At 54.4% G+C, this 11,674-nt stretch overlaps 2 protein-coding genes across 6 annotated transcripts in view; both read left to right on the top strand.

Annotated features, from left to right (window-relative positions):
- Positions 1-3,711: 3,711 nt before the first annotated feature.
- Positions 3,712-7,598, top strand: GGT6 (gamma-glutamyltransferase 6). 5 transcript variants are annotated; one of them, XM_011980423.1, is made up of 4 exons: positions 3,712-4,146; positions 4,767-4,969; positions 5,085-5,180; positions 6,057-7,598. In XM_011980423.1, the coding sequence occupies exons 1-4, from the start codon at positions 4,007-4,009 to the stop codon at positions 6,212-6,214; spliced, it is 597 nt and encodes a 198-aa protein (XP_011835813.1). In that variant the 5' UTR covers positions 3,712-4,006; the 3' UTR covers positions 6,215-7,598. The 5 variants fall into 5 exon arrangements, with proteins under 5 accessions (XP_011835813.1, XP_011835811.1, XP_011835810.1 ...); XM_011980421.1 differs by having other exon boundaries at positions 5,467-7,598; XM_011980420.1 differs by having other exon boundaries at positions 5,067-5,180; positions 5,467-7,598.
- Positions 7,599-9,232: 1,634 nt separating this feature from the next.
- MYBBP1A (MYB binding protein (P160) 1a) overlaps positions 9,233-11,674 on the top strand; it is a 16,698-nt gene continuing 14,256 nt past the window's right edge. The window contains exons 1-5 of the mRNA XM_011980460.1: positions 9,233-9,486; positions 9,655-9,750; positions 10,883-10,966; positions 11,067-11,141; positions 11,243-11,350. Of these exons, the coding sequence (XP_011835850.1) occupies positions 9,289-9,486; positions 9,655-9,750; positions 10,883-10,966; positions 11,067-11,141; positions 11,243-11,350 (561 nt within the window). The 5' untranslated portion in view covers positions 9,233-9,288. The remainder of the gene's footprint in view (positions 9,487-9,654; positions 9,751-10,882; positions 10,967-11,066; positions 11,142-11,242; positions 11,351-11,674) is intronic.

The following is an 11,674-nucleotide window of genomic DNA, read 5'->3' as shown; positions in this document are numbered from 1 at the left end:
GCCAATGTGGCAAAACCCTGTCTCTACTAAAAATGCAAAAATTAGCTGGGTGCTGTGGCGGGCACCTGTAATCCCAGCTACTCGGGAGGCTGAGACAGGAGAATTGCTTGAACCCACCCCCAACCCTGCCACATACACATACTTCATTGTCTCCATTCTATAGAGTCAAATCCCAGCATGTCCAAGAGGGCCAATTATAAAGTCAACCTGGGGAAAGGCTTACACACACATGGGGCCCATACTCTTCCTTGTTTCTCGTCTCAGGGGTCCTTTCTTGGTTAGAAGGGGCAGCCAGAGGCCAGGTGTAGTGGCTCAAGCCTGCAATCCCAGTACTTTGGGAGGCCAAGGCAGAGAGATCAATCTGAGGCCAGGAGTTTGAGACCAACCTGGTCAACATGGTGAAACCCTGTCTCTACTAAAAATACAAAAATTAGCCGGTTGTGGTGGTGGGTGCCTGTAATCCCAGCTACTTGGGAGGCTGAGGCAGGAGAATTGCTTGAACCTGGGAGGCAGAGGTTGCAATGAGCTGAGATCGTGCCATTGCACTCCAGCCTGGGCAACAAGAGCAAAACTCCATCTCAAAAAACAAAACAAAACAAAACAAAAAAACACCATCATGACTGAGACTCACTTTCAGAGAAGCTGATTCAATTGTCGTGGGAGTGGGAGAAAGGGAGGGATGAGGATATTGGTGTTTGGGTGTTTTCCAATTGCTACAGGTGATTCGAATTGCAGAAATCACTCGCGAAAGCGGTGGTTCTCAACCTTGCCTGCACATTGAAAACACCTGGGAAGCTTCAGAACTGATGAAGCTACAATCTAGAGATCCTGATTTCATTATTTAACTGGTCTGAATAGGTATTAGAATTTTCCAAAGCTTGCCAGGTAATTGTAATATGTATCTAAGGTTGAGAACCATTAGGATAAGAGGACAAATGAGGAAATGAATGGAGAAATTAACGAATCTACAGTCTTACCCTTCAGACTTCAAGCCACCCTTTGTGTGTGTGCACGCACACATGCGTATGTAGATTATGCATAATAATCACTGGGGAGACTGAGGCTCACAGAGCAGAGAGAAAAGAATTCATGCTTTTGGAGGGACTGCTCTGTACTAAGCACTGGTCTAGATGCTTTAAATATATATATATATATATTTTTTTTTTTTTTTTTCTCGCTCTGTCACCCAGGCTGGAGTGCAGTGGCGCGATCTCGGTTAACTGCAAGCTCCACCTCCCGGGTTCACGCCATTCTCCTGCCTCAGCCTCCCGAGTAGCTGGGACTACAGGCGCACACCATCACACCCAGCTAACATTTTTGTACTTTTAGTAGAGACGGGGTTTCAACATGTTAGCCAGGATGGTCTCAATCTCCTGACCTCGTGATCCACCCGCCTTGGCCTCCCAAAGTGCTGGGATTACAGGTATGAACCCCCACGCCTGGCTGCTTTAAATATATTTTGTATAATCCTCAAAACAACCCTAGGAAGATAAATATTGTTATCCTCATTTTACAGAAGTGAAATCAAGACTCCCAGAGGTTAAATGTCTCGCCTGCAGTCATATATTCAGTTATTAGCAGACATGGGACTAGACCCAGTTCTCCTGAAGCCATTGGCAACCCCCACCCCTACCCTGAGCCCTAAAATGACCGAGTCTATCTACCCCTGGAGCTACTTTGGCCTGAGCATGGATATCCCCAGAACCCATCTGCATCTAATTGGAGCTTAGCTAATAGGTCCAGAGCTGCAGGAACGAGAAAGGCCACACTAGGAAATGTTCCCAGAACCCAACCAGTGGAGGTCTTGTCCCAAAGAGCTTGTGAGGACCTAGCTCTAAGAGCAGAGGAATGTTGGCTGGGCAGGGTGGGGGCCGAAAATAATTCTGCCTGCTGGACGAAAGGAGCAATGCTAGGAGTCCAAAGGCCAGACTGAGGCTGGGGCAGGAGATGGGGGCAGCACAGAGCCGTAAGGCTCCCAGATGCCTTTTCTCAGGAAGGAAGGATGGACCTTCATTCTGAAATTCTAACCTTCTTACACTATGTTAACAGAAAGTGAAACTGAATTGTTTTATGACATAAATGTCATAAAATCATAAAAATGGTCATTTTGATTCCCATCTCCCAACCACTGGCAAAATGAGAAGGTGGCAACCCTAGGCTGCTCTATTTGGTTGGTTGGTTGGTTTTTTATTGGTCCAAGAAAAAAAAAAAAGGAAACCAAAGGTTTCTCTGGGGAATGAGAGACAGAAACCAGCTAAGGGAGGAAACAGGAGGGAAAGACGTGAAGACAGCAGGTGTACACTTTTGTTTTAGATTGAAGGCGTGGTTCCAGGACTGGCAATTAGGAAAGCACGTTCTAGACCCTACAGCTGGAGCCAGACTTTCTGGGAGGGAAGCCCAGCGATCTGACTTAACAAGCTGCCCAGGTGATCGTGACGCACACCAGCCTTAAAGAACCCCTGTACTTGCTTGTGAAGAGGCCGCGAGAAAGGGAAGCAGCTGGAGAGCCAGATGGGATGATGGATGATTTGAAGGATGATTTTCATGGTTGTTGTTTTAATGTAGAAAATACATGAGCTTTTTCATTTTTACTTTTTTATTGAAAGACAATATTCATATAGAAAAGTACATGTCATCAATGCCCAACTTGATGCATTTTCACACTCAGGGCACTTGTGTCACCAACACTCAGATTAAGAAGCAACATCTTGGCCGGGCGTGGTGGCTCACATCTGTAATCCTAATACTTTGGGAGGCCGAGGCGGGTGGATTACCCGAGGTCAAGAGTTCAAGACCAGCCTGGCCAACATGTCTCTACTAAAAATACAAAACATTAGCCAGGCATGGTGGCGGGCGCCTGTAATCCCAGCCACTTGGGAGGCTGAGGCAGGAGAATTGCTTGAACCCGGTAGGTGGAAGTTGCAGTGAGCTGAGATTGCACCATTGCACTCTAGCCTGGGCAACAAGAACGAAAATTCTGTCAAGAAAGAAAGAAAAGAAAGGGAAGAAAAGAAAGGAAGGAAGGAAAAGAGAGGAAAGAAAGGAAGGAAAGAAAGGACATCTCCAGCATCCTGGAAGCCCCCTGGTCCCTGCTCCAGTCACTATCTGACTTCTAAGGGCAGACTGTTGTTGCCTGTTTGTGTACTTTGTGTAAATGAAAGCATGTAGCGCGTGCTGCCACCTGCCTGGCTGCTTTCCCTCGTCCGTATGTTTGTCAGACTTGTGTATACTATTGCATATGATTGCAGATTGCTCATTCTCACTGCTGCAGAGTGGTCCGTTGTGACTTACATCATTCATTCCAGCGATAATGGGCATTTGGGCACTTTCCAATTTGGGGCCGTTACAAACAGCACTGTTTTGCAACAGGTCCTTGATGGGAAGCCCAAAATGAACTTAGAAATGTTGGTTTCCAGGCTGTGGCGCTACCTTCTGGACAAAAGTCGCAAAACACGCACAGGGAGTTATGAACCAAGTTGCTCCCCAAAGAAACCCAGACCCAGAGTAGCCACAGGGTGAGCCTTGACCCCAGCCAGAGAGCGGACAGCCCTACGCCAGAACCTAGTCACGTGCTGACTCAAGCAGGTGGGAGCTCTGACCCAAGCCACCATGTAACTGTAGCTCTAATTCAAGTCCACAGTCCCTAAACTACAGTCCTGGGGGCATCCATGGGCTACATCCCCCAAGGGGAGGAGCCTAGCAGGTGCCTGGGTGTCAAGGTTGTGGCATCAGGGCTGAGCTCCTCGTCGACCTCACTGAGCTGTGACCCCTTACAGGCAGTCACCTGGGAGCCCTGTCGCGAGAGCTCCTTGGGCCTTGTGTCCTAATGAGGCAGGCTCAGATGCAGCCTCCTTGGCCCCGTGCCCTGCCCAGACCTGTTCTGGATTCCACCCCCACCCTTTCCCAAGGTCGCTGCCACCTCCCACCTGCCAGGCTTGGGCAGGGCCTCTGACACACAGCCGGGAAGGCTGGCAGGCAGGAGGGCTGGGGCGAGCACTGGGGGGCCATGGAGCTGGCAGCAGAGCCTGTGGTCTATCAGAAGCTGCTGCCCTGGGAGCCAAGCTTGGAGTTGGAGGAGGAAGAAGAGGAGGAGGAGACATCAGAGGTGCTGGTTCCAAACCCCTGGAGGCACCAGGACTCTTCCAGGTAGGTAAGGGAGGGGTCTGAGCACCAGGCTCCCCAGGCTTGAGGTTGGCAAGTCCCTCTCTCTGAGCCCCTCAGGAGGACCAGGCAACTCCCGGCTGGGCTTAGCTCCAGGCACCGTCCGATCGGTTTGGGGGAAAACCTAGGCTGTAGCCCCAGACTTGGCCTGACCCAACCAAAAGTCTGTGCACCTGGAGGGACATCTGTACCAAGCCGGCCTCTGTCCCGTCTGCTGCTCTGTCAAAGGTCCCCAGCCCCCAAGCCCTGGTGCAGGAGGCACCTGCTGGGCAGGTTGGGGCCTGGCTATGCCTGGCTGGGCCTGCTCCCCAGCCCCTTCTCTCCTGCCTGCCACACCCCACTGGGCCTCCCTCCCGCCTGATTGGACTCTGCCCCTCCAATGTCCCCTCCAGAGGATCCCTCCCTAGCTAGCCTGTTTCCCCAAGTGCTTTCCCACCTCCATGTCTTTGCCCAAGCTGTGCCCGCTACCAAGAAGCCCTTTCTCCTCGGCACACTTGCACTCCTCTTGTTAAATCAAACCTTTTGGGAAACATTCCCTGGGGTCTTTTGGGGTTCGTGGGCATCCCTCTGTCCCAGTCCTGGCTCAGGACACCCCCTGTCTACAGGAACAAGGCTGGTGGGCTGCCCGGAACCTGGGCCCGTGTAGTGGCAGCCCTGCTGCTGCTGGCTGTTGGCTGCTCCCTGGCTGTGAGGCAGCTCCAGAATCAGGGCAGCTCGACAGGAAGCTTGGGCTCTGTGGCCTCTCCACCCGGCGGACACTCCCACGGCCCTGGCGTATACCACCACGGTGCCATCATCAGCCCTGCAGGTCAGTCAGTGCTGGGGGCAGCTTGGGGGAGGGGAGGGTCAGGGGTCACCAGCCCAGCCCCCCTCCTTGCTGCATGACAGTGCCTTCCTTGCTGCAGCCACATGCTCCCACCTAGGCCGAGAGCTGCTTGTTGCCGGGGGCAACGTCGTGGATGCTGGAGTTGGAGCCGCATTGTGCCTGGCAGTGGTGCATCCTCATACCACAGGCCTAGGTCAGTGACCCCTGACCCCAGACCACAACCCCAACCCACAGCCTGATCAGTGACCTGGAACTTAGGGAGTCAGTAGCCCTGACCTCAAGGCTGCTTAGTGAGCAGGACCTAGGGTTTGGGTGGCAGTCCCAACCCCAGGCTATGACCCTTGAGCCCAGGTCCGTGGAACCTTGACCTCAGGCCTGGTCAGTAACTTCTGATCCCAGGCTCAGTCAAGGGATCTTGACTGAAATAAGTCAGTGACTCTTGACCTGCGGCTGCTGAGTGACCCCTCTGTCTCCTGCAGGTGCCGTGTTTTGGGGCCTCTTCCACAATAGCTCCTCGGGCAATTCCACGGCCCTGACATCAGGCCCAGCACAGACCCTGGCCCCCGGCCTGGGGCTGCCCATGGCTCTGCCCACCCTGCACCTACTGCACGCACACTTTGGCCGCCTGCCCTGGCCACGCCTGCTAGTGGGCCCCACCACGCTGGCTCAGGAGGGCTTCCTGGTGGACACACCCCTGGCAAGGGCTCTGGTGGCCCGGGGCACAGAAGGCCTCTGTCCACTACTTTGCCATGCTGATGGGACGCCCCTGGGCGCTGGGGCCCGAGCCACTAACCCACAACTGGCAGCTGTGCTTCGCAGGGCAGCCCTTGCTCCCACCTCAGACCTTGCTGGGGACGCTCTACTGAGTCTGCTGGCAGGAGACCTGGGGCTAGAGGTGCCCTCAGCTGGACCCAGGCCCACTTTGGAACCAGCACAGCAGCTACCTGTGCCCCAGGGCATCCTGTTCACCACCCCTAGTCCCTCAGCTGGCCCGGAACTGCTGACACTGTTGGAGGCAGCCCTGCACTCCGGGGTGCCCATCCCTGACCCCTGCCCACCATTCCTGCAGACTGCTGTGAGCCCTGGGAGCAGTGCCCTGGCCGCCGTGGACAGCAGCGGCTCTGTGCTCCTTCTCACCTCCTCGCTCAACTGCTCCTTTGGCTCTGCACACCTGTCCCCAAGCACTGGGGTTCTGCTCAGCAACCTGGTGGCCAAGTCTACTGCTAGTGCCTGGGCCTGCCCCCTCATCCTCCGTGGCAGCCTGGATGACACAGAGGCCGATGTGTTGGGGTTTGTGGCTTCAGGGACCCCTGATGTGGCCAGGGCCATGACTCACACCATACTCAGGCATCTGGCCGCAGGGCCCCCAACCCAGGCCCAGCACCAGCACCAGGGGCAGCAAGAACCAACACAGCATCCCAGCACTTGTGGCCAAGGGACCTTGCTCCAGGTGGCAGCCCACGCAGAACACGCCCATGTCTCCAGTGTCCCCCATGACTGCTGCCCCTTCCAGGGGTTCTAACAGGATGGAAGTGGGTCTGGCAGAAGACAGAGTTATCTGAAGCACGGGGGCAGGAGCAGAGCAGATCCAGCAGCAGTCGAGTGTGCACCCGCAGGGTGTGGTGGCTCACACCTGTAATCTCAGCTCTTTGGGTAGACAAGGCAGGAAGACACCTTGAGGCCAGGAGTTTGAAACCAGCCTAAACAGCAGAGCAAGAACTCTCGTCTGTACTAAAATTTTAAAAATTTGCCAGGGGCGGTGGCACATGCCTGTTGTCCCAGCTGCTTGGGAGGCTGAGGCAGGAAGCTTGCTTGAGCTCAGGAGTTCAAGGCTGCAGAAAGCTAGGGTCACACCACTGTATTCCAGCCTGGACAACAGAGTGAGACCCTGTCTTTAATAATAATAATAATAATAATAATAATAATAATAGCCGGGTGCTGTGGCTCACGCCTGTAATCCCAGCACTTCGGGAGGCCAAGGCAGGTGGATCACCTGAGGCTAGGAGTTCAAGACCAGCCTGGGCAACATGGTGAAACCCCGTCTTTACTAAAAATACAAAAAATTAGCTGGGCGAGGTGGCGTGCACCTGTAATCCCAGCTACTCAGGAGGCTGAGGCAGCAGAATCACTTGAATCCGGGAGGTGGAGGTTGCAGTGAGCCGAGATCGCACCATTGCAACCCCACCTGGGCAACAAGAGCGAAACTCTGTCTAAAAAAAAGAGTGTGTATCTATTATGTGCTCACTGCTGGCTCACGCCCCAACCTCTGGCCTTTTCAGTTACCTAAACTTGAGTTCTGGCATCCAGAGCTAATACAATCATTCTTCAGATCACCCACACTGGATGGAATCTCTAGCTGTTTTATCAGCTAAGAACATCAGGGTAATAAGGAAAAAGCAATAGGGCCTGGGGGTAGCCCTCAGTTCAGATCCAGCTTTCAGGAGGACAGTGGAGAGTGCAGAGCCTCTGCCTAGGCTTTGGGCCCCACGGAGCAGGACAGGCAGAGCCCAGGGTACTGTTGGCATCTCTGTCCTTCCCTTCAGGATACCCCTTACCTCTCTTCCTCAACCAGACTGGGTACAAAATAAAGATCAAGTCTCCCAGAAACCAAGCGCCATTCCTGCCTCTTGGTTAAGTTTCCATCAGCTTTTGAAGCAACTGGAGTCAGGGCTTTCCTGACGGGCAGCACAGGTGACCAACAACCAGAGAGGGGAGAGCCTGGGTTGACATCTTTCAGCTTCCCCCTGCTCCGCTCACCTCCTGCCGCCTGGGGCACCAGATGTGCAAGGTGAATGTTTTCATTTCACTTTCTAGAACAGACAGCAAAGCAGAGAAGCGGTTGAGAGGGTGAGAAGGTGCCCCAGGGGCTTAGGTACAAAGGGGTTGGAGTTGAGCATGTGGAAATTCAAGGTGAAGGTTAGCCCTGACCTCCCCCCAGGGTTAGGTCCTCTCTGGACCACAGCCCTCTATACACAGCTTCTCAAACCAAGAAGCAACGGTGACCAGTAGCACTTCCCCTCCCCTGCCATTGTAAAAGGCTTCTCTGATTTAATAGACTGTTTGGTCCCACCACCTGCACCTCCCACTCCCAAGAAAATTCTTCCCCATAATGGCACAATGCACCCAGTTATTTAGGTCCCAAACCTGGCATCCCCCTCATTTCCTCTTCCCCGACATCCAAATCCATCACCCACCCCACCTGCTCCACATCAGCCCAAATCTGACCTGTTCTCATTTTCCCTGGGTCCAGTTCACCGGTTTCTAAATGGTCTTCCCGTGCTTCCACGTGCGCAGATCTACAGTCCATCCCCCACACAGCAGCCAGCATCATCTTGTTAAAATGTAAATCGGATCCAGGCCTGCCCCTGCATTAAACTCACCAGTGATTTCCCATCACCCTCAGAATGAAATCCTAGCCCGGGGCCCATGCAACCTTGCTTCTCGCCAGCCTCAGCCCCTCCAGCCATGGACCTTTGTAAGTCGCAAGGCTTGGGATTTCGTCCCCTTACATCCTTGCAGGAGTACGGGGAAGGGGGGGCCCTTCTTGTCACTCAGCTCTCATCCCAAATGCCACTTCCTCACAGAGGCCTCCCCGACCAACCCCTCAAATCATTATTGTAGACCCTATTTAATAGTAATTAGCCGTGTTTTTAACGGGTGATGTATTCACGTTCCAGCGTTTAAAAAGCTCCTTCTGCAATTAGAATTGCATTTCTAATTCTCTTCATAATTATGATCCTTTTTAATGCATTTGGCTCCGTGTTCCTCCACGAGAGCAGCGGCTTTGTTCCAACCGCCTAGCACGGAACGCAGCAGGAGCCCAGTAATTGTTGAATGGCTCAACGTTCGGAGCGCAGGGGCCGATCTGGGACGAGGCGGATCGATGTGCTACACCTCGGTTTGTTTCCGAGATGGGCCCTCAGCAATGCCCCCACGGGGCTCCAAAGGGGCAGATGCCACAGCCGCCAGGGAAGTACGGGTGTGAGCAGAAGGCTGGGAAAGACGACGCGCCGCTCAGCTAGGGACTTCCGCTCAGAGCTAAGGCGGAAACGCCGCTTTCCCTGGCCCCGCCCCTGCCCCGCCTTCCTGGGGGTCGTCCGCCCCAGCCCCGCCCCTCTTGGTGGCCCCGCCCCTCTTGGTTCCCCCGCCCCTCTTGGTTCCCCCGCCCCTCTTGGTTCCCCCGCCCCTCCAGGTTCTTCCGCCTCCGCGCCGACACTAGCGGTGCGCATGCGCGATGCCCTGACCTGGAAGCTGCTGGGCCCGGGGCACACGTGTTTTGTGTTTCGGTGAGTGTGGCGGGGATGGGGAGCAGGGAACTCGCCGAGCCGCTGTCTCCTGGAGAGGCGACGCAGAGTGGCGCCCGGCCTGCCGACCGCCATGGCCTATTGAAGCACAGCCGCGAGTTCTTAGACTTCTTCTGGGACATTGCGAAGCCTGAGCAGGAGACGCGACTTGCGGCCACGGAGAAGCTGCTGGAGTATCTGCGCGGCAGGCCGAAGGTGGAGTGGCGGGGTCTGGGGCAGGGGCCGCGCATATCCCGGCAAGGAAGCGGCGGCGGGCCAGGGATTTGGGACGGGGGGCACATGGTCGCGAACCTAGATGCCAAGGTGCGCGGGGGCGTGCATCTTGTTTCACCATTGAACACGAGGGTGCGCTTGGTTCTGCAGGGGTCCGAGATGAAATATGCCCTGAAGCGCCTAATCACGGGACTCGGGGTTGCGCGAGAAACAGCCCGGCCATGTTACAGTTTGGCCCTGGCACAGGTGAGGTGGTGCTCCTGGCAGGATCCCAGCCATCCAGGTCAAAACGGTGGGGTGTGAGGAGGGCAGGTGTGGTGTATCAGCTGCGGCGGAGGGGCAGCCCGAGAGAGAGGTAGGGAGTGGCAGAGTTGATTGGAGGCTAACCTGAGGGAGGTCTCCTTACATAAAGGTGGAGAAGGTGTGAGCAAGGCCTGGACAGGTTTTCTATTTGGTGCTTGGGTTGCCTGGCCTCTTAGGTACACTTGCTGGGAGCAGTGCGCGCTGGGTGGGCTCCCTTAGGCCTGCAAAGGCATTCAGCTGATTGCAGTAGACCACTCTCTGAGGAGCCTTGACAAGGGGAAGAACAATAAAGATCCAGGCCTGCAGGATCAGCCTGAGGGGAGCTCAGACCAGGTGTGGAGAGAAGACCCAGTGGCTGAGAATTTCAGACGACCAATCTAGGGGCTATAGAAGGTACTTTTGTGCTGGGCATTGTGGCTCATGCCTGTAATCTCAGCACTTTGGGAGGCCGAGGTGAGCGGATCACCTGAGGTCAGGAGTTCAAGACCAGCCTGGCCACCTTGGTGAAGCCCCGTCTCTACTACAAATACAAAAATTAGCTGGACGTGGTGGCGTGCGCCTGTAATCCCAGCTATCCAGGAGGCTGAGGCAGCAGAATCACTGGAACCCAGGAGGCAGAGGCTGCAGTGAGCCGAGATCACGCCACTGTACTCCAGCCTGGGCGACAGGACAACACTCCATCTCAAAAAAAAAAGAAAAAAAGAAAACAACAAAAATTAGCTGGGCGTAGTGGTGGGTGTCTGTAATCCCAGCTACTCAGGAGGCTGAGACAGGAGAATCACTTGAACCCAGGAGGTGGAGGTTGTAGTGAACCGAGATCGCACCACTGCACTCCAGCCTGGGCAGCAGAGCGAGACTCCATCTCATAAAGTACTTTCAGAAGCCCTGGTGGAGACAGAGCAGGGGGATGAGACTTGGTTCCATGTGAGCAGCTCCAGAGGCATCCTTGGGGTGGCACTAGGGACCTGAGGCTTCTTGGGAGAAGTTGAAAGGGGAAAGGAGGTTAAGGTTTGTGAAGATGTAGCTGGGCCACTCTCCTGAACCCCTCTTCCTCCTGCCACACAACTGCTGGCAGCTGTTACAGTGTTTCGAAGACCTCCCCTTGTGCAGCATCCTGCAGCAGATACAAGAAAAATATGACCTGTGTGAGGTGAAGAAGGTAAGTGGATCCAGGGACGTCAGCAGCCCCAGGGGTGGGAGGCTTGGGGGAACGGGGAGTCCCAGGGCCCCTCATGCCTGTGCCTGGAATCCTTCTCTAGACAATGCTGAGACCTGCTCTCTTTGCAAACCTGTTCGGAGTACTCGCCCTCTTTCAGTCAGGCCGGCTGGTGAAGGTAAGAGCTTTGGAGGGACTGGGGGAATGTAGGCTGGCTTGGAATGGGTAGGGGACAGTAGTGTGCCCTGCTCATACCCTCTGTTGTTCTGTGGGGACCAGGACCAGGAGGCCCTGATGAAGTCGGTGAAGCTACTGCAGGCCCTGGCCCAGTACCAGAACCACTTGCAGGAGCAGCCCCGGAAGGCCCTGGTGGACGTCCTCTCCGAGGTATGAGCTCACCAGCTGTGCGGGCTCGGCCAGCGCTTCCTGTTACAGAGACATCATGGGGGCTTGGATGAGAGTCTGGAACAGCATTGTTCCATAGAAATACAGAGATGTATAATATGAAGTGTTTCAGTGACTTTATCGAAAAGGTAAAAAGAAACAGGTGTCATATAGTAACATTTTACTTCGTCTGGTATATCTAAAATATTACTGCAATATGCATTGGTATAAAAATCCGTTGAGGTATCTTACTTTTTTTTTTTTTTTTTTGAGACAGGGTCTTGCTCTGTCGAATATACTTACAGAATTCTTTCTGGGATTTTTGCT

This window comes from Mandrillus leucophaeus, unplaced genomic scaffold (genome assembly GCF_000951045.1).
Source record: "Mandrillus leucophaeus isolate KB7577 unplaced genomic scaffold, Mleu.le_1.0 Scaffold212, whole genome shotgun sequence".
Taxonomy (NCBI): domain Eukaryota; kingdom Metazoa; phylum Chordata; class Mammalia; order Primates; family Cercopithecidae; genus Mandrillus; species Mandrillus leucophaeus.
The sequence above is the reverse complement of the archived record's forward strand: the minus strand, read 5'-3'. Positions and strand labels throughout refer to the sequence as shown.

Excerpts from the sequence above, each read along its gene's own strand:
- GGT6 (XM_011980420.1), top strand. The coding sequence starts at position 4,007 with ATGGAGCTGGCAGCAGAGCCTGTGGTCTATCAGAAGCTGCTGCCCTGG. Across the intron at positions 4,970-5,066 it reads TGCCATCATCAGCCCTGCAG|CCACATGCTCCCACCTAGGC; the intron begins GTCAGTCAGTGC and ends TCCTTGCTGCAG. Across the intron at positions 5,181-5,466 it reads TCCTCATACCACAGGCCTAG|GTGCCGTGTTTTGGGGCCTC; the intron begins GTCAGTGACCCC and ends TGTCTCCTGCAG.